This window comes from Dermacentor andersoni, chromosome 5 (assembly GCF_023375885.2).
Source record: "Dermacentor andersoni chromosome 5, qqDerAnde1_hic_scaffold, whole genome shotgun sequence".
In the NCBI taxonomy this organism is placed as follows: Eukaryota; Metazoa; Arthropoda; class Arachnida; order Ixodida; family Ixodidae; genus Dermacentor; species Dermacentor andersoni.
In genome coordinates this window covers 193,917,533-193,943,143 of record NC_092818.1, presented here as the reverse complement: position 1 = coordinate 193,943,143, position 25,611 = coordinate 193,917,533, and the positions used below count along the sequence as shown (strand labels likewise).

Below are 25,611 nucleotides of genomic sequence, written 5' to 3'. Positions count from 1 at the left end.
ATAACTCGGAACTAAAAATGCTGTACCTATGTGCTTGGTAGGAAGCAGGGCAGTGGAAGGAAATCTGCAAAGTTATCCTGCCATTTAAAGACATTAGCCAAGTTCTGCACCAGTTTTCAACGGTTAGTAAAGCATTTTGAAAGGCAATGTTATCATGGAAGCTATGGATAGGATGGTAAAGCACACAATCGTCTGCGAAAAGACGAATACAGGAGGAGATATTAGTCGGTAGGTCATTGATGAAGATTAGAAAAAGTAATGGTTCGAGAATGGTGCCTTGAGAAACTCCAGATATAACAGTAGCTAACAACGAAGTATGCCCATTAGCACAGACAAAATGTTTCCTGTTTGTGAGGACGTCACACTGCCAGTCGAAGACAAAGGGTTTAAAGTTTAGGTTTAAGAGCTTAAGGAATAACCATTTTGTGGCACCTTGTCAAAGGCTTTCTCGAAGTCCACGAACAGGGCGTCTATGGGAAATCAGTGCTTGAGCTGATGTCATGAACAAATAATGCGAGCTAGGTCTCACAGGATAAACCTTTATGAAAGCCATGTTGCTGTGGGTGAAAGAAGCCTACAGAGATTAGAAACTTGGTTACATGCGAATAAATGACGTGCTTCATAAATTTTGAGGTTTGATAGCTGTTTCGTGATGATGCAGCAACTTTCTTTGGAAAGGGGATAATCTTGCCCACCTTCCAGTCCTGCGGCACTACTCCTAATGACAATATAAGAAAGGATGACGCTCGTACTATGTTTGGTATTCTTTAACACATTAGAGTTAATTCCATTGATGCCTGCAGAAGATGACAACCTAAGGTTGTCAATTAGTTTACAGATACCAAGAGGGCTGTATAGGTAGGTATGTAGGGCATAGTGGGATAATCAAATTCTGGAAAATCGGGCAGTTCATCAGTGGGTTCATGGGTGAATACAGAAAAAGCGCCATTGAGTACATTAGGAACCTCTGCTTCAGGGAGAGGGTTATTGTGACCGTCACACAAAGAAACAGTTTTATGGTGGCCCGGTTGTTTTCTAGAATGCTTTGGATCATTCTGCAACATTGTAGGTAATGTCACAGAAAGAAAAAGCTGCTGAGCTTCTACTGCGACGTGCTGAAATTATTTTTCTATCGCACTGTATCTTGCTCAAGTGCATGCACTGTTTGAATTTTGGGTAGCTAGAAATTGTCTCTTCTTTTAATTGTTCAGACATTTTAAGTTCTTATTGAACCAAGGGGATGATACACACTGTAACATAAATAGTATGTATTTAGTAATTAGGTCACACAAATAGCTCTTAAATAATAGCCATATGTTTCAACTGATCTACCCGGAAAATCAGCTAGGAACTAGGTGCAGAAGTCAGCTGGGTCTCTATTTATGCTGGCACAATCCCCTTTATCATACAGTGTTAATAATTTCTGTTCTTTTCTTAGGGTGTGATAGCTTGCAATGAATGGAACCGTGAACTATTACGCAATCGCTCAACCCAGGTAAAATTGTTGGAATGTGAATCGGAATGCGATGTTAACAGAATATCTCGTATGTGTGCACTTTTATCAGCAAGTCTCATTGGTTTCAATATGAGTTGTATTAGACCAAATGTGAGGCACGTGTACAAAAATTCGCATTCTTCATTATTCCTTCATGTAGGTGACAGCAGATCAAGTCAGTTTATGGAAAGAAAGTTAAAATCACTGCATAATATGACGAAAGCGTCACGGTGTGTGGACATTACACAGCAAAGTAATTAGTGTAGCAAAACAACAAAGGAAGGTTCAGCGCCAGGGTGGCAATAGCATACACCAAATATAACTGGTGGATATAAAGTGTTACAGACAAGAAAGAAGGCTTCGACTGACGTAGCTATGTTGATTAACGAGCAGCCAAGACTACAGTGGGTAGCCAGCATAACACCACCACCATGCCTATTTTCACGGTCCCACCGAAAAATATCAAAATTGGAGGAAATGAACAGTTCAGAATCGCCAACATAGGAATTTAACCATGTTTCGGTAAGTGCTCTTATTTTAGATTCAGTTGAGATTGAGACTCTCTATTGACCTTCTTTTAAATCATATCAGTGCCACATTCCCCACTAGATAAGCACACTCGCTACATTGAAGCAATAACCTGAGTTTGCCGGTCATCACTGAGATTTCATAAACCAAGATCTACCAGTTGAAAACAAAAATGTTCACAGTTGTTTTAGAAATCAAACAATCTAATTTTCAATAAAACTATGCTTTTGTCCTTATAAAGACATTAGGATAATTCCAGTTTTAGTACTGTCATCCTTTTAGTAAGGGTCACTCAGTTGCACTGTTTCAGCTTAGTTTGATGCTGTAGTTCACAGTGGTTTAACTGGTGAACAGGTCCCAAGTCAGCAAATGATGCGCTTATCGCTCAATAAAGCAAGCCATTGTGTAATTACACGAAGTGCTAAAACCAAACTTGTCCTCTTAGCTGACAGAAGTGACAGAACGTTTCTTGATGCTCTGGCTGAAGCAAGAGAGAAATCCACTAGTGTCACAGAGGAACCTGTTCCAGTTCGAATCATAATTGTGTTCACCATTTTGCCCTCCCTGTACCACTGATATATTATTGGCACATATAAAGGTATAAAAAGGTAGTGGGGAAACAAACTGACCCCAAGAAATGCCAATGAACCTGCAGTAGACTTATGCGACCTTTAGTGAGTATATACCAAGCCAGTCGCAGCTGTTAAAGGGAAACAACAAAATTTCACATTGACTAAATTGTTTATAAATGAGTAGTACATATATATTGTTACGCCCACAAAAGGTGTTACTTTGAAGCCGGGTTGAGTTAGATGCGATGGTCTTGATCAGCTGAGCGCCTGTCGAGATTCAGCTAGCCAGCCACCCGTCGTCTTCTTCGTTCACCACTCTTCGGTGCCCCCGCATACTGTTTGTTGAGGCGTGAACCCACTATGCACGTAAGAGCGTCACAATATTATTGCAGCAATCCTGGCAAAGTTGCAGGGCTGGTAAATTAAAAAAAAAAAAGAAAAATAATAACAGCCTTAAGCTATCCCCTAAGCAAAATATGCGGGCTTCTTATGGCTAGCAGATATGATGCACATCCCAGGTCAGGGCATGGCCTCCAAAGATTTTCAGCCCGTCACATGTGCCACCTAATCACGAACGTCATGCCAAGGGGCCATGAAAGTTCTCAACATTACAGGTTCTGCGTCATTTCCAGTCAGCAATAATGGTGGCAGTCCTGCCAGTTATAGTAGTGAAAACACCTATTTTTTATGCTTTTCTTGTTGCATCAACTCATTTTTCTAATACAAATACGTTCACAGAGGCTGCTCTATATCTACATTATCTGAATATAGGCTTTTGACATAGTCCAAAATTTCATTGCAGTTGACCTTTAAGCGGCACTCTACGCTGACTTTCTGCACTCACCTCCAACACCAAACAATCAATGTTCTTAGCATTTTGGTGCACATTTTCTCTGGTGTGACTTTTTTAATCAGTCAAAACGGAGACAGACAGCTTCCCAAAAGCGAAACCAGTTTTGCACACCAACCTGATGTCAGGCAGAATGAGACTACCTGAGTACACATATGCTCCCATATGATGTTGGACAAGGCGTCCCTCTCCAACTGCTCTCTAACTCTGCATCACCCTACTGCATTGATTGCTGGCTCCAACATGAAACCTCATACTACACTACTCGAAGAATTTATTTAGTTGTCTCTAATTGTCCCAGCAACATTCTGACACTACTGTGAGCACCTTAAGACTACCTGGAACCTATTCAAGTACTACAACAATGCTTTGCAGTTTCAGCCCTCTAGCTCTTCACATTTTCTTGCAATAATTGGTTATAAATTTCAGGAATGTTTCAGTACTACCCAAGAAGCACAACCTGTAATTTCTTGGTCTTCAGTAATTACTAGTACCAGCCTTTAGAGTTTACCCAAATTATTTTTATAACTTTTACCAGTATGCACATGAACGTTTCTGAACCTGGTGCTATTCTTACCCCAGTATCTTGTTTATCTTTTTCGCTACTCTTCCAGCAAGCGTTACAGCATTTTAATTCAGAAGTGGTACTCCTAAGACTACCAGTAGTACCCTCGTGTGAGCTAAACATTATATGCCTGTGTATTCAAAGTATGTAATATTGAATTTTAGTCCCTAGATTTACCAGTAAATCAGTCGTATCAGAAACTCCATGCCGAACCCACGGCATGTGTCCTCGCATTAATAATCAGTTGTTGTGCACAAGCTGAAAGACGATAGGGCTAGGGATTTGACGAACACAAGCGCAATCCCTATTTTACCAACTCATCCAAACCAGTACACTTCTTGCTTTCTTGTGTGTTTCCATCTTCCGTCACGTGCTGGTCGTAATAAATCCACGCTGAAACCACTAAGTGCTTCATCCAGGACATTTTACCATAAACTCAACCACTATCAACATTGAGAATGTCCCATGGGGCAACACTGCCAAACACAGTGCTAATACAGGGCATAATTGGGCCTAAACTTTCCCTGCTTTCTGTGCTACTAGGGATAAACAGATGTGACCCCCCTGTCATGCCAAAGAATAGCACAACTAATAAGGGCACCGGCATGACTGACACGACGATTTGCACAATGGACATAACCACAAAAATGTGCATAACAATCAGGTTATGCACAATGAACATATCCGCAACTGCATATTCAAGTGCCATTGCCTTTGTGGGTTGTTTCCATTCATTCGTTTTAATGTAACACTTCCCGCTGCACACTCACATCGTCCATTACTTGTAAAACTCATGCTCGGACTCGTCCTTTTTGATGTTGTTCTTGTAGCCCTTCTCAAAGTCCTTGGCCAGCACCACATACCGATTCTCTCGCACAGCATGCATGCCAGCCTGCAAAAGCACAACATGAAAATGGCAAGATTACAAGGCACAGAAAACATACTTAAACGAGAAATCCAGTAATATATTTTTCAGCATGTCAGAGAAGTTTAGATTCTTCTGCACCTCCAGTCATGTGCAAGACAGTTCAAATTGTAAATAAACACCAAAATAATAATAAAAATAGTGCACTTTGCATCATTTGTGCAGAACGTAAAGGAACAGAAAAAAAAAAGACAGGTGCTGTCTATGTCATTTGTATTTCTTTATGTCCGGTCTAGTATTTGCGCTGCACAAACTCGGTCTTAAAGAACAACATAAGCAATCAGCCCACGAATGAACTTTTTACATAAAACTACAACATTAAGAATTTTCAGCAGCATTTGCAAACAATGTACAATATTCAGGCTGCTCTTGCACATGGCGTCACTGATTTACATACCCTTGCTCAACAGTCACTGCACTTCAGGCGCAAGTTCATGAACCTGCAGAAGCAACATGCCTTGATGGGGCCTCTGTTTTCGCTGAAGTGTAATACTATGACACCCTCTATCATTCACTTAGTAAATGCAGCTGTTGCCTCCAAGACTTCAGTGCACACCTGGGAGTCCTTATCTGCCTTTTGTTTGTTTATGTGTGTGTGTGACTAGATGTACAAGAGGCTTAAGACAAGATGACTTAAACCAGTCCATACATGAATTATGTATAAGCAAAACTCTGCGTGATTACACATCCCGGAAGCACATGTGACACACAAGGCACTTCAAACAAGTGCAAATATACCGTATTTACTCGCATAATGATCGCACTTTTTTGTCAAAAAAAAATTGACGCAAATTCAGGGGTGTGATTAATACGCGGGTTAAATGTCCCGCAAAAAGAAAACATATTTATTTTTTCATGCCACATTTGCTGCGAGATGACAGCAGGTCAACAAATAGGCGGCTGCAGCTGTAACAGTGCGGGACACCAAAACAAAAATGGCGGCCAGCGGAGAACACGCCGAGCGCACCGAACACGATTTTTCTTCTTCTCGTGAGTAGATTACGCACATTGAAGCAGCTTTTTTCCGTATCAGTAATGAATAATATCGTTACTATTGGCAAGTTTGCGGCAATAACGTAGCCATGACCACTTTGAGGGGACAGAAACAGAGATGGGCGCGCTTAACTGCCAGTGACAGAAACACATGGCAGGCATGCTGTGGAAACTGTGTCATTTGTCTTCACTACTATCTTAATACGGCACGCTTCCGCTATGGGTGGGCGAATATCTTAGCTGTGTTGCACAAGCGTCAGCGTATGAATATGGTGCACTTCTAACGTATCAGTGTAAACGTGGCTACTATCCTTGCCGCTCAACCCGACCACAACCATTATAAAGCCTACAAATAATAAAGGCAAGGCAAGTTTCGTTGTAGCTTCTTTTTTTTTCATGGAAGTGCGGGAAGTGATGAAAGGAATGAAATGGCGCATCTGCTTAAGGATGTTCGGTGCGTGCGGACCGCTTGGTATGTCTTGAAGAGTTGTTCGCGTAGCATTCGACAGATGGTAAGCGCGATCAGCATTAGCTAGACTTGACACACGACATATCGCTGTGGCAAGTTCGGGGTGCGATCATTACACGGGAAAGGAAAAAAATCTAATTTTGGCAACAAAATTCTGGGCTGCGATCATTACGCGAGTGCGATCATTATGCAAGTAAATACTGTATATCTATAAAAAAAAATTATTGAAACTAACACTGGACTGAGCAGCCCATAGAGCTGCTTCTCATGTTGTCAGCAATAATGTTAGACAAGGCATATGCTGGAAACAAGAGCACTAGCACAGTCGCATATCTCAAGACGGCAATGAATTTAACAGGTTCTTGCACCACACGACTCTTGTTGGCAAAAAGAATGCAGAAAAAATTTGTGAAGGCTATGCTACTGCAGAAACCTTCAAGACAGTACATACATTAAATGCAGTCGCTCATGGCAATAGGTCTTCTACACATCCTTTAAAGGGCCCCTCACCAAGTCTGGCCATTTTGAGCTGACAAGCGCAGTGCATACAATGCGCACTAACGATAGTGTCTGCAAGTACTACATCCCTATGCACCACAGAAAGAGCTTAAATTTCACATGAAATGCCTTTTGCCTTTCTCCTCGTGGGCACCACACTACCAGCTGGAGAGTAGTCGTCAATAGCACAAGTGCGCCTATGTGCACAAGTGCGACGTCACTCATAGTGACATGTGACTTGGAGAATTATTCAAGGCAACATCACTTATTTGTTTAATATGTTGCTTCAATTGATGAATTAAAGTTTTACTATGCACTGTAGCAAGAGTGATGTACTTCCATTTTGTCTACTTCTTCCCACGTCTTATAGTCGAGCGCACAGAGAATGAAACCGTATCATGAGATCATGCTCTTTCATTCTCTCGTGCCTGCCTCAGTGTTCATGATTGTGGCACTGACTTATACTGCTAATCAGGTGTTCTCGTGCAGAGCACGCAAAACCGTCCGCTGCGCAAAACAAAACAAATGCAACAGCTTGCACGCGAGACTGTCACTGGAAGTACACCACTCAGCAAAAAGGCGAGAGAGAGAGGGGGGGGAGAAGAAGAAAAGCCGGGGTGCATGAACGCGGTCCTCTGGCTCCTGCATAGGAATATGCAGGGAAGGAATTCCGCTTGTGGAGGCTAGACGGGCCACATGGAGAGAGAGTGTCCATGTTGGCGGTGATGCTCGCCTCTTCAAATCATGGGTTCGCAGCACTTCAAATATTTTTATCTCTGCTATTGATGAACTAATTCGAAAAATTCTTGCGGTAGAACGCTCCGTAGTGGGCATGTAACAACTTCCAGTATATAAACGAAATTTCCTATGTGGTCTGGTAAGAGGCTCTTTAACCCTTTCGCTGTCACGGACGTACCGGTACGTCATCGTGCTTCCCCCCCACGGTGTCACTGACGTACCGGTACGTTCTCTATTGTGCGTTCAAAATTTCGCACCTGAGCGCAAAGCAGGCGCTCCTGGATTGGCCACGCCATCTGTTGACTCTTTCTACAAGTTCGTATATTCGCCCCGACCTGTGTTAGTCCATGTATTGAAGAGTACGGTGCGACTGCCACTCCCCACTTTCTCTTTGCTGAGTGGCTCCGCGTTCGCTGGATCATGCGTCGCGCGCGTGTGGTTATGGGTTCAAGGGTTGTTCTGTAATCTCCGCTGGTTTGAAGGTTTTTATTTTTCTTCTGTTGGTGTGCCTGCTACGGCGCGTCAAGTTCAGGCGCACATGCCGTTGCCTCTCCAAAAAGGGTGACTCGATTGCTGCTTTCGCTCTCTCGCCGCACCCTCGCTTCAGACTTGCAACAGTAAACGTAAAGCCCTTCGAACTTTGTTTAGCCTTTTTCCATCTCCCTCTGTCTTCTTGATCACGCAACATCCCATTTCTCTCCGTTGCGCGGGCGACTGAAAGCGCATCCTCCCTGCGCGCGGTTACTTTCGGATGGCTCGGTGTGCGGGACCTTCGTCTGCTCATGGGAGCGGTGGCTGAATTCCGATTCAGAATACGAGCCGAGCTCGGATTCGGACTCAGACAAAGTCGCATGAGAGGAAGAGGGTTCCGCATCGTCAGATTCGGATGTTGAACGGATTTTATAGTCAGGCTGATGATGATGATTATGTTTACTAACAACAGCTGCAGAACACTGAAATGTGCATATTGCATTGACTATGTTATTTGTATACCAATCATAATCAAAAATAAATTGCTATGTTCATTCCCTGTTATGCTTGTTCCCTGAAACCAAGCCGACACTGGGGGTGCGTCACGGCCAGAAACGTCCGACAGCGAAAGGGTTAAAGACTATAGTATTTCACAAGATGTCGGCACCTGAGCGGTGGCGCGCATCCGGAGTGCCCAAGAGATTGCGTGATGCAAATTTTGTTCAGACCTGTAAGGGCGCTTCTAAATCTAAATTTAGGGCACTCCTATATGAATTTTTGAGAATGGAGAAACTGTTTTGCTCAGTATCCAGCAAACCAATATCCTACTTCCAAAAGTCAGTATAATACCCCTGACACACGGGCAAAACTAAAGTCCTTTCCAGTAAACCCCTTTTGCTACTCTGAAGGACCCTTTGCAAAAAGGAGTTGCGCCGATGACACACGGCACCGCACTGAACTTCTTTAGGTAGTTCTTCAGATGAACGCAGCAAGAAAAATAGCGCTGGCTGTTAAAGCCACAAGAGAGAAAACATTCTTAAAAAGCTGCGTATTTAATTACACTTAGCTACTGTAGAACCTAAAAGTATACTGTTTTCATTGTTGATGGCTAATAATGCTTATAGTCGTTTATTTTATTCGCGTTTTTGCGTTGTTAGCAGCCATTTAACTTGGTCCGGCAACTATGTGCAGCCGGTGTTTTGCTGTGCGTCACGGCTGTGCGTGCTGTTTATTCTGGTGATGCCCACGTTTCTGTCGTCCTTTTTCACGTCTTTGTCGTCCCTTCCTTTGTGTGCGCAGGCGTAACGCGTTTTATTTAATATGTTATTCCAACAACTGTGCTTTCTTCTGGGTATTTCCTGCGGGCGATGATTGTGCAGTCTCCATCTCGTGACGTGAACACACCACATGCGCGCAGCAAACGACGACGACACTGCCGGAATTCAAAATGGCGGCACTAGCGACGTTATGCGAGCGTTTGAGAGTATAGCTAGAGGAAATCTTCACTATTCGACAAATTGTATCACCACTAACAATTAAAACATTTTCGCAAGGTAAAAAAAATACCTATGGGCACTGTAGTTGTGTGGCAGGTTTCCTTCTATTGACGAGTTGTGCACGCTGTGTGTGAGAGTAACTCCTTTAACGCTCGAAAAGTAGTTGTGCGATCTCCTTTCCCGAAAAGGAACTTTGCCGTAAAGGAGATACTCCTTTGTCGTGTGTCACTGCACTTGAACGCCTTTCCGGTAGATGTCCCCTTACCTAAAGGACTTTAGAGTGCCCGTATGTCACGGGTATAACTTAGCTTTCTTTCTCATGCAACAAGTAGTTCAAGCAAATGTATAATGAGAGCATTCCTGTGTCTCGTGTGCGTTTGAATCCGGAGTTAGCCCCAAATTTGAGGTTTCCTCTTAACCCTTGATGGTCAATGACGTAAACAGACGGCACCGCGAACAAGCCCAAAATGGTCGATGCCGTGTATTTACTGCACCGTTTGTATGTTTAAAAAGCGCACCCATTTCCTAACTTTTTCTTTTCTGGCATGTGCTGTCACTATGTGGGAATACAGGGAATTTTAAGGTGGAAGCCTTTAATGGATCATTGTCAAGGTCATCTGCCGTTAGCAGACACTGTCACAGCTGTCCAGCCTCCTGACTGGTCTCCTCTGTGTCGTGACGTCACTGTCGCCAAGCACAGGTGTGTGCCTCCCGATTGGCTCACGTGCGTGACGTCACTGTCGTCAAGTGCGGGTGTTGAGGTGGTTCAGCGCCGCGCAGGATGACTCATCAAATCGGCACGCGTGGGGGCCATGTGTTCGACGGTGCGCCCTCACATCACTGTCATCAGGCGCTTGAGGTGGCCTCCCAATTGGGCGCTGTGTGGCCTGACGTCACTGTCGCGTGGCGACCGTCTGCTTGGGTGTGGTGTGGCAGCGGCGGTAGCGGCAGTTTACTTTGCGGTATTGTGTGGGAAGGATGCCTCGTCTCACCAAACCAGTGTCTCCCAACAGGCGATGTGCGGCAGCCGCTGAAAGCAAGTGGTGCTCAAGAGAGGTTGAGCGTATACGTCGCATGCATCAGGGCGGCGAGGCGCGTTCGACACCACGGACTCCAGGGATGCGACAGGCCAACGTAAGAGAGGCAATGCGTTTGAAGCAACTCGCTGCATCTCTGGGTACCAAGGCAAATGTAGCTCGGAAGCGCCATGACCGCCATCTGCCGCGACAAGCCGAGCAAGTACAAGTCAATCGAGCGAAGTGAATGACGAGGATGACCAACTACACCTCAACACCGCCATGAAAAATGCGTCTCCTCCTGATCCACAAACGGCGCTGCAACAGTTCCAGGCGGCCACAAACTACTTTAACAAACACTTCGTCCAGAACGACGTGGCAGGCATTTAATAAACAAGCATTCACATAACAGTGTACGAGTTGTGTGCCTCCGTGGTGTTTTCGATGCAACAAATCCCTATTGGCAATGGTGTCAGGCTTCCGCCGTTTCACACTTTAGTCTCGACAAAGCGTTTTTTTTTTTTGTTTTTTTTTTTCGCGCCTCCCTCTCTTGGTTTTCGTTGCATGGTTTGTTTTAGAGCTAGTTTGCTCCGGCGCGTCTATATATACTACCGCTCGCACGTTGGGGCACGGGTGGTCGGCGGTTTGGGTTTTGTTCCACGGGCGGTTTCGGCTTCTTGCCCTCACATTACTAATCGCTATCGTTACTAATCGCTGAAAGGGCAACCGCCTCTTTCTCGCTCGTGCTGAGTCGAGTCGGTGCTGACTCGCTCGTGCCGCTTGTGTTGAGGTGCCGACGCGCGAAATGACTAGACGCGGGCTTGAGGAGTCGACGCTCGATGCTCTTGTTCGTGCAGTCCGAGGTGCCGACGAGCGACATTTCTAGCCGCGGGCTCGAGGAGTCGACACTCGATGCGAACCGCGCTGGAGTCACATGGCGGGGGCGGCCAATCGCAGAGCCCGGCCCAACCTTCAATCATTTGCTTTTAGTGTGCTTGTTTCTGTACAGAGGAGATAGCTGAAGCGGCGAATTTGAAGACGGAGAAATGTGCTTTCCAACGAGACCAAGATGGCGGCGCTCAGTTGCGCCGTTACAGAGATATTGTGGCTTGAAAAATGCGGTTCTTTCTTGATTTCCGCAAAATTTTTAGCCACCTTGGCTGATAAAACACATTTTTTAGAGCACTTCTACGTGGTTTACACGGATGATATTTCGGAATCAGATAGAAAAGGAGTTATAGAAACTGATAATGTGATTTTCAAAAAATCGATTTTTTGGCCATTTTTCGTGATGCAAAACCTGCGTCCCCCCTTAATGCTCACAGGGGTACGCATAGGAAGAATGCCGCTGTGCATGTGTTTCCTTTTCTTTTCTCTTTTGGAGACGCACGAAAACTAATTGCCTCTGATTGGCAATAAGATGATTAGGAGAAGTTTGTCACACGTTTTGCTTTTTTGACGAGCACCCAACCAAACGGTTTTCTAGAGTGCGCTCACCTACGCATTTCGATTACGCTATGGACGTAAATAAAAATATTAGTGTAACAGCAGGAACATTTGAGAGTTGTGAAATATTCTTGTGTGTGCATTTTCTAAGCCTTGAACTATGTGTATAACAATTCATCAAATTTTTTATTCTTACAAATTTATTTCCTTTTTTTATTGTTGTTCATGTATACACAGTACATATATACCAACACAAAAAAAAAATGTTTTTCTCACTTTACGGTCACTCTAGAAAAATTACGGTAATTTTTTTTTCGATATAGGTCCGTCAGAAGAATTGGAATCTGCAATAAAAAAATCGACCCTAAGCGGTCGCATATGGCAAAAAAATCGACCCTCAAAGGGGACACTAAAGAGAACTAGTATTAAGTAGAGATGTATTAGTAAATCACGCTTCTGCAATAACGAAGCAGCCACAACTACCGCAAGACGAGTCATGGCAAACCAGAAAATGTTTAAAAGCAAAAAGCAGGTGGCAATGCCATCCTAAAGTTTTTGCACTAGCTTGCTGCTACATCACAAATTTGAACACTGTCTACTCGGGTACAGTTTACTGTTCATCAGTGAAGAAGCACTAGTAGTACATTGAATTCTAGAGAAACCAGAGAATCAACCCAATAAAGTTCAAGAAGATTTTCTGTGCTGCCCAATTACGAGGATATATATTTCAAAAATTTGGGGCAACACTCTGGCGTACTAGCGATAACATGTTGGTGCAATTGAAAAAAAGAAGGAAATTTGGACTTCATTTTCTCCACTAGTAAACAACCCTTTTCATGAAGTATTGATAAAATACGTACTTTAACAGCCTAAACCTATTCAATGTTGTTCTTTAGCATCCCTTTAATCTTTGTATTTTTAATTCTAAATATAGTGCCCCTTACGTTTAACTCAGAACTATGCTACGACTACAGGAGAAATCAATCAAGACCACAAGTACATTTCGCACATCATTGTAAGGTGCACATATTGTGTGTGCAACTTTCACTACCATCGCTGCCAGTGTTTCACAAATTCATAAGTTTGGAACATTGTTCACATGTGTTTTCACCGATCCTAGTGGTGGTGTAGCCTGTGCACATGATGATGTGCCAGATCAAAGTCTATTCGCTTACAGATATGAGTATATATCCAGGGCAAACTTCTCCTAATGGCATGCCGCCTGGCACTCCCGCCAGGTATGCCTAACCAGCGCTGTCTCGTCAGGAGACGGTGGACAAAGTTGCGGTTTGATGCAGTCACCGAAGTGCTTCTCAATGGCTGTATGGCACCTGGAGAATGGAGGAACCACTTCAATAACGAAAGTGAGGGCACATCCCGGTCGCATGCTCCGATTACCGGACTCAGGTGGCTGCTAGGCCTACATGTTTTGCACATGCACAGTTCTTGAAAATTTTTTTAATGTGATAGCGTTAAGGGGCCCATGTCGCAGAAAATTCGGCTTCGGCGTCCACCGTCGGACATCATTTCAGCAAAAAGGTTTTCGAACCACCTATGCCCAGGCCATCCATGTGACGCAAGGAATTTACTGAATTAATTTAATTTCTCAAGCTAAAATACGCGGAACAATCGTAAACTACGATATAAACACGACCTACAGACATGATAGCTCTCGGATTGTAATTTGACTATACGGAAAAACACAATTCTATTATGCAAAAGCTCCTTTTTCCTTTTCCAGCACTTCTACAATTTACAGATCGACCGCAGCGTCCGCTATTTGCGCACGCCAGCATGTGTGTGTCTCGGGGGCCACGCAGCAGCGTGCCCGGTTCCTTGCCATACCTCCAGTTGGCGCTCGCCTCCGTTACATCGGGGCCCATGCAAGAGGCCGTGTTGCTACCACAAAGTGCGCCTTCGTGCATGGCGTTCGCGGCCGGCATTTCCTGGTAAACATTACGGTTACATACGCTCCAGTTGCAGGGAAGTGTGAGAAGCAGTCAGTGATCTTTGAATGCTATTGCGTTCTGCTCTTAAAGGCGAAGCTTAAGCGTCCTCCAAATCTTTTTAGTTATCGAAAATTTATACGAAAATTTATACGAAAATTTGCAACTCTTATGCCTTATTTTATAATCGATCTATGCTTCATAGGTATGCATCATGAAATTCAATATAAGATTAAGTCTCATACTTTTGTGTCACAAAATGTGGTGTACTTATTCCATAGAGAGCATCACAGATCTGAACCTATCAATGGTAAAACCTCATTCATCTGAGAAATCAGATAATCTGGGCTCGTCCCGGCAAGCATCTGCATTATTTAATGGCCTCAAACTCTCGTGAATACATACATGGCTGCACGTCAGTTAATTTGGACAACACTTGAAGTGAGCTGAGCACAGAGCACCGCAAATATGCAACACAAAAGTGCAAAATCGGTGCTGGAATACAACTGAAATGAAGCGGTAGAGTCCGCATCGCCATAGTCATCAGTGGGAACCATACAGGAATGAGAGGAATGCAAGAAATCTTCGTATATTTATGCCTTCATAGCCTTTATTTTTGTGTTTGCGGCCACTAACGCGTTGGCCATGTGCCTTTAGAACCGTTTAGTCGCCATTTATGATTACGTCAGTAGGAACCACAGTTTTATCTACAGCAACTGAGGCAAACAACTATTTCTTTCTGACTAGAGTTGTGTTGGCCGCCTACCTTATGAATGATCACCATCTATGATTGCGTCGATAGCGACCACAGTTTCATCTACAGCGAGCAATAGTTTCGTTTTGACTTGGTACAATGCACGTACAATGTCACAAACACGGAGGAAGCTATTGAGGATGATGAGCGATTCTACCGCGGCTCGAACACTGGCATTAAACCTGCCAGCTAGATTGCAATGGATGGACACTCCGTTGCCAAGCAGCTTACGTGGCAAAAGAAATAATGGGGATGTGCGCAAAGTAGTGAAAAGCCCATATCGGATAAAGATGCAGGTCTTGTATCGTGGCTGCACCGCGAGCTCTTATCAGTTGCAAGGTGATAAGAACTGCTGCTTTCACACTGTTTTTGTGCAAAATAGAAACTGCATATACAGATTTATTCAGTAAATTAAAGCATGTTGGTGTAGTAAGCACTTGTTTATTGTTCTCTTAATATGATCGATAATTCGATGTCCAGTCAATTTGGAAGCTTTTTGCAGTCCTATGATATCCAAATTAAGGTTTTCATGTAGTACTACCATCGAATGTGCGGAGTGCATGTTTCTGTGAGCACAGCTGCCACAGTTACACTCGCGCTTGTGACCAAAACATTTTATGTCGTGTGCAGGAGGCATAAAAAGTTGCACAAGAAATACATAAGTTGACATAGCCATACACTGAAGTATTTATTTTTGTAGAAAGCATAAAAGATTAAAACTGCACTGCAAAACACGAGACCTTTATGATTGCAATCATTGCGCAGCTTTCACAGCGTTGCTTGCCAAGTATAAAATGGAGTACCATTGTGAGAAGCTCTATGCATCATAGTGCACTTGCAAAGCTAGAAAAATAAGACCTTGAAAGGCAGCCATGTATGCTGCAGAGCAAGTCATTACAAGCACATACCTCTTGGCATATGGCATTGATGTCAGCGCCCGAGATTCGGTCTGGCCGTGCCACATAGTCCTCCAGGTCAAGCTCATCACTCAGGTTCATGCGGCCCGTGATGGTGGAGAAGATGAGCCGCTTTTGCCGGCGATCTGGTAGTGGGAACTCTATCTTGCGGTCCAGACGGCCTGGGCGGAGCAGTGCAGGGTCCAGTGTGTCCGCACGGTTTGTTGCCATTATCACCTGCGCAAGTGTTGCATCAAAAATGCGACAATTCGTGATGATTATGCATGTGCAGAGAGAGTCTTTGCCTTTATGCATTTAGAAAATTATGATTGCTTTAAAATTTAGAAAGATAAAGCATAATGCAAAAGGATAGAAAGTTGGGCGAGTTGGTACGGTAACATGATCTTGGATGGTAGCGCGAAGTGACACGGACAGAGACTAGAAGCAGACAGGACGAGCGCTAACTCTCAACAAAATTTTTATTGAAACTGACAACATATGTATAGGTGATTGCAAATACCGCAGCATATGAAAATGACAATGTCTAAGGACATCAGTTAAATATATCAAGAGGTAGGAAAGCCTAAAAAAAAAGGATAATAAATGATGCCACAAGAATGCCTGATGCCAAAAGCATGAAAATGAGAAATAGATGCATGTGCATTTCCCACCTGCCATGGGAATGATGGCAGGTGAGGCTATCACAGCGTTCACTCTAGTGACCTTTGTAGAAAACTTTACGGTTGCAGCAGCATGTTGCATCATGCTTCGACACACTGCAATATTGACACGTGAACTTATCTTTTATAGGTGAGCGCTTTTCACGGTCTAACGAATGTTATCGCTCAGCGGAGAACAGGCCTGCATGTGTAGGAAGTTTCTGGAAAGCTATCGATGGTTCTGTCTGTTGTCGCCGAACCTTGTGTAATCTGATTGCATGTATGCGCAACGCGAATGGTGTAGAATTTTCCGGAAGACACGTGGGCACCAGCGATTACTCTGGAACCCTCGATGGCTCATGTATAAAAGCCGACGCGCTTGACCCATTGAACATATTTTCGACGATCACCGACTGTGTTCGTCGCTGTCACCATTCTTTGAGCGTAGTCTGTTTATGAGGGCACAAGATTGCCCAATAAAACGTTAGTTTCGTCATTCCCAGTTTTGCTTTCTTCACCGTCACAACTACGTGACAATACCATCTCGCTAGTGCACATACAACTGGAAGATATAGCACACAAGTTTAAATGCACAAAAAAAGAGGGGTGCATTTTACTGAACTAAAACTAAGAGTGTCAGAAGCGAGAACAGTCAAAAGCCAATTCCAAACTCCCATTGGTATCAGCTTAGCAGAGCATTAACACAATACGGCGGGTGCCGAAAGCAATAATTGACAAAATGTTATGTGTTTTTTCGACCCCCCTATTGGTCACAACACCCACCTTGACGTTGGTAGTCTGGTCAAAACCATCCATCTGGTTCAGCAGCTCCAGAAGGATCCGCTGCACTTCTCGATCCGCTGCAGATCATAGGCCCATTTTGATGAATAAGGCAAACATAATCTTTGGCACTGTGACATTAAAAAATAAAATGAAGACGAAGGCTGCAAGTTACACACAAGCGCGGATCATCTGAAATGCAGTCTTAGATGAAGATAAGTAGACTGGTCATGGAGAGGCAAACATTTCACCTGCGCACAATGCAACAGCACCGCTGCTAGAAAGTTCTACTGAAAGCTGCTCCCAGTTTGCTTTCCAGTTTATTTACTCATTTCGTACTTAGCATTCACGGCACTTTCATAAAAAAAAAAAAATATCAGAATGGGTGTTCTTCATCATTAAGTGAAATTACCTTTATTCATGCCAGGCTACGCTTTGACCATTGACTAGTCACTAAGAAAGTGGGCTTTTGTAGTTCATGCATGCGTTGACATAATACTTGGGCCTATAATTTAATTTTTCTTTTTCTAGAATAAAGCAGTTGGTAGTGGGTCTTAATTATCAGTCTGCGACTGTATTGTATCACCAAGGTTTAGTGCCTTACCATGCATTTTTAAAAGCAGTCTCGGAAATAACGAGTGGAGTGTGGCTAATTATAGCTGGGAATGCAAAGAGAAGGACAGTCCTACTGGGTGTACCCTGTGGACTATGTGCCTATCAGATAACGCCTCGAAATTTACTGCTGGTCATTTGCTGGTGATACGGAATGTCTTAAAAGCCCAATTTTTTAGTATTTAATTCGCTTATCCATTGAAGCGTGGCATATGATGACAATGGGGGTATGCAAATACAGTGCAGTCCACTTATAACGATATCAAGAAGAATAAAAAATCCAATCGTTATGACCAATCATCGCTATATCTGGAATGCCGTAAAAGATTTTTTTAAAAAGCTGCCAAACATACCTTTGTAACTCCAAAACCAAATTTTCCACCTAAGGTAAAAGAAATTGACATTATAGAAAGAAGGCTGTGAAAAATGAAATGTTTATTTATACCTCTATACAGCGTGTCAAGCGTTGGGCACGCTGAAATAGTCGTAAATCTGCATTTGCTTTCGCACACTAGCGGGATGCGCTGCGCGGTAATGGTGGCAGATACGAACTCGCGTACGCAAACTTTTCGCGTCGTCTTGGTTAAGGGGAACTTAGCAAAGCAAATTTCTCAATTATTCTGCATGGAAGATGTCACCCAAGAGGCAGAATTTCGATTGTTATATCCTATATGCAGTGAATAAAATATTGTTATATATGGGGTATTTTCTCATAGTCATAATGCATAAGTTGATACTCTGAAGGCAACTCATCATTATAACCAAAATAACATTGTATGTGGTATCGTTACAAGTGGGCTGCACTGTATTCTAATGGCTAAACCCCATGAGCGCGATTTTGTGCGCAATAGCGACGAGCGACAGCTTCGAACGACGGATCGGGCCGTCGTTTGAACAGATCGCTCGGTCTTGTCGCGCGATCGCTCGGTTCTGCAAGTCCAGAATTCACCACTTGTTGCCCGGAAGTGCTATGAGCGACTAGCCAATAGCGCAAAGCCGGAACTGGATGTACATAACTCAAGCACTTCCGATTTTCGCACGAAACGAGCAAACAATTGAATTTTTATACGTGCAAAAATGAGAACCTGCTGCAAGACCTTCAGAAATATGTTATGCTGCTTTTTACAGTAAAAGACATCAACTTAAGGTAATAAAGCATGCGTCACGCTAGTTTCGACGCCTATATTGCTGCCCTCATACTGGAAACACTGGGGAGACGTCGCTCCAAGTCATCGCTCGCATGAGGTATGACTTGTAGACAACAAGCGAACGAGACGGCCATCTCTGTCGCGTCTCTTGTCGCTGTCACGCGCAAGATCGCTTGCATGGGGTTTATACTTAAATGTTTGAGTACCGTATTGAATACAGTGAAACCTCGTTAAACCGTAGTTGGCTGGAGCTCGGAAAAAGTACGTACTAAACGGTAGTACTGTTTAACCGAAATAGCATGAGATCGCCCTCTTACCTGTCGAAAAAGGAACTCGGAGAGAGTGTGATGAAAGGGGAAAAAAACATGCAGTATTCACTTCGCGCGACAAAAGTGTTATTTTCGTCTGATGCCGCGGCAGCCTAACACGACGACAGCGGCCTCAAACTTACTGAAGCGTCGTGCTAGCTTTTCAGCCAGCCCCCTCTTCTCGGCAAACCCTCGCATGGCAGATTCCTCGGCGTTAGTATTCTCCGTGCACGCGTGCAGTAGTGCTGCAGAAGTTCCAAAGCGCCTTTTTCATTCCTGGGTGCTGGAGCTTGGAATACTTTTCGTTTGGAATAGAGTTACATTCAGGAACACCTTAGACTTCTGTCAAGCAAAGGACCAGGCAGGATTCCGTAAAGGCTACTCAACAATAGACCATATTCATACTATCAATCAGGTGATAGAGAAATGTGCGGAATATAACCAACCCCTATATATAGCTTTCAGAGATTACGAGAAAGCGTTTGATACTGTCGAAAGCTCAGCAGTCATGGAGGCATTACGGAATCAGGGTGTAGACGAGCCGTATGTAAAAATACTGAAAGATATCTATAGCGGCTCCACAGCCACCGTAGTCCTCCATAAAGAAAGCAACAAAATCCCAATAAAGAAAGGCGTCAGGCAGGGAGATACGATCTCTCTAATGCTATTCACAGCGTGTTTACAGGAGGTATTCAGAGACCTGGATAGGGAAGAATTGGGGATAAGAGTTAATGAAGAATACCTTAGTACCTTTTGATTCGCTGATGATATTGCCTTGCTTAGTAACTCAGGGTACCAATTGCAATGCATGCTCACTGACCTGGAGAGGCAAAACTAAAGCAATGTTTAACAATCTCGGAAGAGTACAGCAATTTACAATAGGTAGCGAGGCACTGGAAGTGGTAAGGGAATACATCTACTTAGGGCAGGTAGTGACCGTGGATCCAGATCATGAGACGGAAATAAACAGAAAAATAAGAATGGGCTGGGGTGCGTTTGGCAGGCATTCTCAAATCATGAACAGCAGGTTGTCATTATCCCTCAAGAGAAAAGTGCATAATAGCTGTGTCTTACCAGTACTCACCTACGGGGCAGAAACCTGGAGGCTTACGAAAAGGGTTCTACTTAAATTGAGGACGACACAACGAGCTATGGAAAGAAGAATGATGGGTGTAACGTTAAGGGATAAGAAAAGAGCAGATTGAGTGAGGGAACAAATGCGAGTTAATGACATCTTAGTGGAAATCAAGAAAAAGAAATGGGCATGGGCAGGACATGTAATGAGGAGGGAAGATAACCGATGGTCATTAAGGGTTACAGACTGGATTCCACGGGGAAGGGAAGCGTAGCAGGGGGCGGCAGAAAGTTAGGTGGGCGGATGAGATTAAAAAGTTTGCAGGGACGACATGGCCACAATTAGTACATGACCGGGGTAGTTGGAGAAGTATGGGAGAGGCCTTTGCCCTGCAGTGGGGGTAACCAGGCTGATGATGATGATACATTATCGGGCCCCTGTTCTCGTCGCGACGATGCATTCATGAGGCTGCCGTAACGCGCAGCTTCTGCCACTGTCGAGCCTGAATTGCCCGTGCTGTCACTTGCCGTGTAGTCCTCATCACTGTCGCTAGTTGACACTTCAGCAACAACAGAGGCAACGATGGCGAAAAGTCGAACCTCATAGACGACATCTCTTCGCGGTCGCAGCAGCGCTGCCGAGCAACTTCTTCGCATTCGAAATGCCACACACTGTAGTCAAAAGCAGATCCCTGTCGCGTGCCAGCGCCGGCTTCTTCGTGTCACATTTGATAGCATGGACGATGTCTAAATTTTCTTCTATGCTGAGCACCCGGCGGCTTTTTTATCCGAGCTTCGGCATGACGCGAGTCCTCGCTAGCACGACGCCACAACGCTCTCTGGCACGGCGTCGAAATGATGTTGATGTTAGTGTGGCTTAACGCGCAAACACACAGGGCACTTGGAGGCCACTGTACCGATTTCTGAGGCTTGTTGTTCTGCCGGGCCGCCCAATGGAGACGACGGACCGCCGTGTTTGCGCGACGAAAAGGGGGAACGCTACGTTTTAACCGATGCGTATGCAATAAGCTGGTACGGTTTATGCGGATACAAAACACGTGTTCAATGGCCACCGAGTCGGGGATTTGACTTTACTACTTTTAAAACGAAGCTACTGTTTAAGCGGGTACGGTTTAACGAGGTTTTACTGTATTGTTCTATTCATTTCGGTACTCAGATTAAGTAGTCACTATTCAAAAATCTGAATAGTTTTTAAACAGTTTTCATATATTATATGTGGTGACTGTATACGATCAAAGATGAAATTCAAGCAAGAATATGCATTGCTAAGGCAGTCAGAATTTTCCAGTTAAAGATGATCACTCATAATAAGATGCTACATAGCATAGCATTCAGCAATGGGTATTGTTTGGGACTTTTTATTAGGGGTGTGCGAAAACTGAATAGTAGACTTCAAATTAAATCAAGAAAGAAGTTGAATATTGTAAAGAATATCAGAAAATTTATCATGAAGTTGAATGCTAATTTTGTGCAAAAACACAATGTTGCACAGGATCAACCTATACTACGTAACAAGAATGTTACTAGCTATCAGTAATTAGGTGCCTAGGAATCGAGATATATTTTATGGTTTGCACATTAACTCTAGCCCTACAGTTGGGCATGCCATTGTACAAGGCAGTTCCATGATGTGAAACAAAGAAGAATGCTGCAAGCCTTGAAGTAAACTCTAGTTTTCTGCTGTGTTTTGCTGTTGTAACATTTCTTGCAGTTTTCACGTCTCCATGCTAGCTGGCTAGTGCTGAATGGCTTCAGTTGATGGAGGCGCCCGAACAATGCATCCTCAAGTTCTGGGTTGATTTCCGTCGCTATCACCCACACAATCAAAGTCAGCATCGTCAGCCACACATGCAGCGTACCGTATTTAAAAAAAAAAATTAAATTATGGGGTTTTACGTGCCAAAACCACTTTCTGATTATGAGGCACGCCGTTTACACGGCATTTACACGATTATAAGTCGACTCGAACGTAAGTCAACCCCCCCATATCGCGTGTGGCAGGGGGAAAAAAAAACAAGAAGAAGAGCATACCCGAGGGCGCATTAGATAACGAAAATTTATTGGTAGCTGGCATGGTTACTGGAATATCTGTCCTCACTAGCGCTGCCATTGTCATCGCTGCTACAGCCCCACAGCGCGTCGTCGTCCAGCGAAATTCCGCATTTGGCAAATGACTGCACCCGTGACATTTTGTGGAACAGCAGCCCACGCTGAATGCACCCACCCACTGGCAGCTGTCAGGGAGGCTCTTTTGACAGGTCTGGTTGGCGTAAGTTCGCAGTCTTCTGCAGCCAGCCACTTGTTGTACTCATGGCAGAGCAGATCCTTAAAAGGCAAAGATCCAGGATTGTTTCATGACCATGTCGCACTTCGCTGGCAGGGACCGATCACGCATTTCAGCAACCTACGCCGCAAGCTTGGCCTACAGCTCTGGATAGCGTCCAGACTACGGCCCGTGGGAAATTTTTCACTTGTGTCACAGGTAACATTTTGCTTCGCTGCAGTCGCCACTCTCGCACCACCTGTTCAGAAACATTGAAATTGCGGCTCGCTGCGCAGTGATTTGTTTCTTTGGTGTAAAGGATGGCAGCCCTCTTGAACGCTGCTGTGAACGAGCGCCGAATGTTTAGTGGGCCTGGAGCATAGAGTTTCATTACAATAATTATTGTACGGAACTCTATGCTCCAGGCCCAATTATTGTACGGAACTCTATGGCCTGGAGCACTCATGATGACTGAGGAAGAATGGAAGTAGCATGTAGCCGGCAGTCAAGTTGACGCATCAAACTAAGAGCTACAGGAAAAGAGAAACATGCGAGAGGTGTCTGCTCTTCCATGAACTATCGACAACCTCCCATGAGTGTTATGTGCACTGTGAAACTCAAAAATTTTGAAAAACCCGTCCGAAAAGCAAACAAACGTGCGGGACAGTGAAAAGCTACGGGTAAGGCCATAGAGCAAACATAAAATTGTAATTACGTTGTAGCTCCTCTGATATCTAATTGGTCTCGCTTTTTCGCGGTGCCATGTTTTGGTTTCCATTGTAGGTCAACCACCCGGGCACTTCAGATTTTCAAATTTAACAAACTAGGTAGAATTACAATCATGTAAATACGGTAATCACATGAATTGTAACGTCTTGGAGCGAACACGCAGTTTCCTGAGGCAGCCAGTTCTACCATTTTTGTGTTCAATTCTGATGAGCATGTGCGCACTTCGAAGCCCGCACAAAAATCGCCCACAATCAGGGAGAGAATGAACTCCACAAGAAACAAAAGTTTAGTTGTCTCACAATACGTCAGATGGCACAGGGTGTCTGTGAGTGGCACAGAAGGTCTTGAAAACAGTGTTTGAAACCATTGTTAGCTGGCTAATGATGACCAATGAGCACAGCAGAGAAAGACTTAAAAAGAATGCCAAATTAGTATGCCAGCATTGATAACAACTCAGTTTAAATATGAAGATCTTGAAAACGTTTTTTATCGATAGAATGCCTGCTGAATAGAATTAAGTACTGTTGTCCTTTAGAAGCTGAAGGAATCACAAAGTTAGTGAAGTGGTTTGTCAGCTTTCTGAGTGTTGCGCAACTGCTGCGATTAGATGTGCGTTGACTCAGCCCGAAACTATAATTTTAGTTGTCCGCACCCAACAACACAGCTCCACTTAGGCTTAATGTGATAATGGGCCACAAGCCTTGTCACTAATATGTTCCTATAGGTGGCTCATCAGTGATCGGTTGCAAAATCATGCATACAAGTTAGACTGGTGGCCATTGAGGCAGCGTTCAGGTTTGCAGGCAACCAGCCGGCAACTACCGAAAGTGCGTGTGCCAAATTTGTCTGCATGCTTAAATGTGGGCAGAAGGCTCCGAACTGCATGACCCTCGGTAGCTAATCGGCCCGATCTTCACACGTTTTTTTGCTTTTATACATGCTGCTTTCGCTATTCCCTCTGTCTGGGTCACATTAATTGTTTTGATCAGTCCTATCAATCTGGACAAACCTTGTACTGACAGGAATCGAGCGCCATCGGAACGCTACACACTTCAAGACGCCAACCATGATCATGTCTTTCACCGAATGTAGTTGATCCCGGATATATTGAACACAAAGGGGATTGCAAAATAGTTCAACATATCGATAATTCAAAATACAGTATAAGATATGCCTATCTGAAGCTTATCTGAAATCTCCGCACATCTTGGACAGTTACCCAAGATCGTGAGAAGCAGGAACTTACTGATTTGCTTCTCCAAGGCCGTATCAAACACACAAGAGTTGATTTATTTTTTACTCATGAACGTTAAAGTCGCTCATGCTGCGGAATGATCTTCACAATGCTAACCCTAAAGCTCCACGTCACCCGGACGCAAGACCGTGGTGCACCTCGCGGGCGTAGAAGTACTTGTTGCGCATTTTTGTTCAAGATAAGGTAGAAATGAACGCACCACGGAAGCAAACTAGCCTGTATGGACATGCACTGTGCCACCATCAGTGCACTTGCACTGCAAATTGTGCATGAGTATACTCAGCTACGTGCCCCTTACAGAAAGCTGTTTAAATGACCAATTGTCATACGTGGGCAACAAGCCAGGAGGACCACTGTGTCAGGTTTTGAAACAGACTTTATCAAAACCAGTCATTCTCATTTCTCAATGGCTCAAAAAAGACCACGCGTCTCTCTTTGTGTGTCGTTCAGCGCTCTGATGCTTCGCAACTGGTATGCCCCGATTCGGTCTCTACAATTTTATACTGGCCCCTGCGTCCATGACTGCTGACACTACACACACGCTGTTAGTTTTTAAAGTGCCTTTAAGCTCGCAGAACATTCGAGTCAATTCTCACTGAAGTGTAACCATGCACGAATTAAACGCATTCGCACAGCAATGAGTCTTGCATGATGCTGCCACAATGACCTCTCCACGAAGTGCGGATGTGGTGTGCAGTGGTTTTAAATTCGAATTGTGATGTGAAGATTTGTCCGAGTGCAAGTCAAGGTCAAAGTCGTTTTAGCCGCTCGTGGAATCCTAAAATGTTGTTTGTGCAAAGCCTTTGTCTACAAGAAAGCAAACCCGGTGCCTCAGCATATTTAGCTTGGCATCCCATGCCCAGCACAATGCAGTGAAAAGACTAAGTAACATCCATGCTTTCTTGTGGAAAGCATATAAGTACCGGGGGGCCTTTCGCATTCTTGAACCAGAGTGACAATCTGCTTTTGCCAATAACAAACTGCTGCAGTTTGCATGAGCCATACATAGGCACAGCGAGCAAAACAGATAATTTTGCTAATTTTCCCTTCATAGCATGTACTATTGCCCTTCAGATTCAATCTTTTGTTTGAGAGTATCTGCCA

At 44.1% G+C, this 25,611-nt stretch overlaps 1 protein-coding gene across 4 annotated transcripts in view; it reads right to left on the bottom strand.

Annotated features, from left to right (window-relative positions):
- Positions 1-25,611, bottom strand: part of LOC126531787 (26S proteasome regulatory subunit 6B) — a 60,579-nt gene that overhangs the window by 668 nt on the left and 34,300 nt on the right. Inside the window, exons 6-9 of one of the 4 annotated variants that reach the window (XM_055071485.2) lie at positions 17,101-17,177; positions 15,671-15,895; positions 4,781-4,902; positions 2,746-2,953 (exon numbers count right to left, since the gene is read on the bottom strand). In XM_055071485.2, the coding sequence (XP_054927460.1) occupies positions 4,789-4,902; positions 15,671-15,895; positions 17,101-17,177 (416 nt within the window). In that variant the 3' untranslated portion in view covers positions 2,746-2,953; positions 4,781-4,788. Of the gene's footprint in view, positions 1-2,745; positions 2,954-4,707; positions 4,903-12,261; positions 13,394-15,670; positions 15,896-17,100; positions 17,178-25,611 lie in introns of those variants that run through there. The other 3 variants (XM_055071486.2, XM_050179515.3, XM_055071487.1) reach the window with 3 other exon arrangements.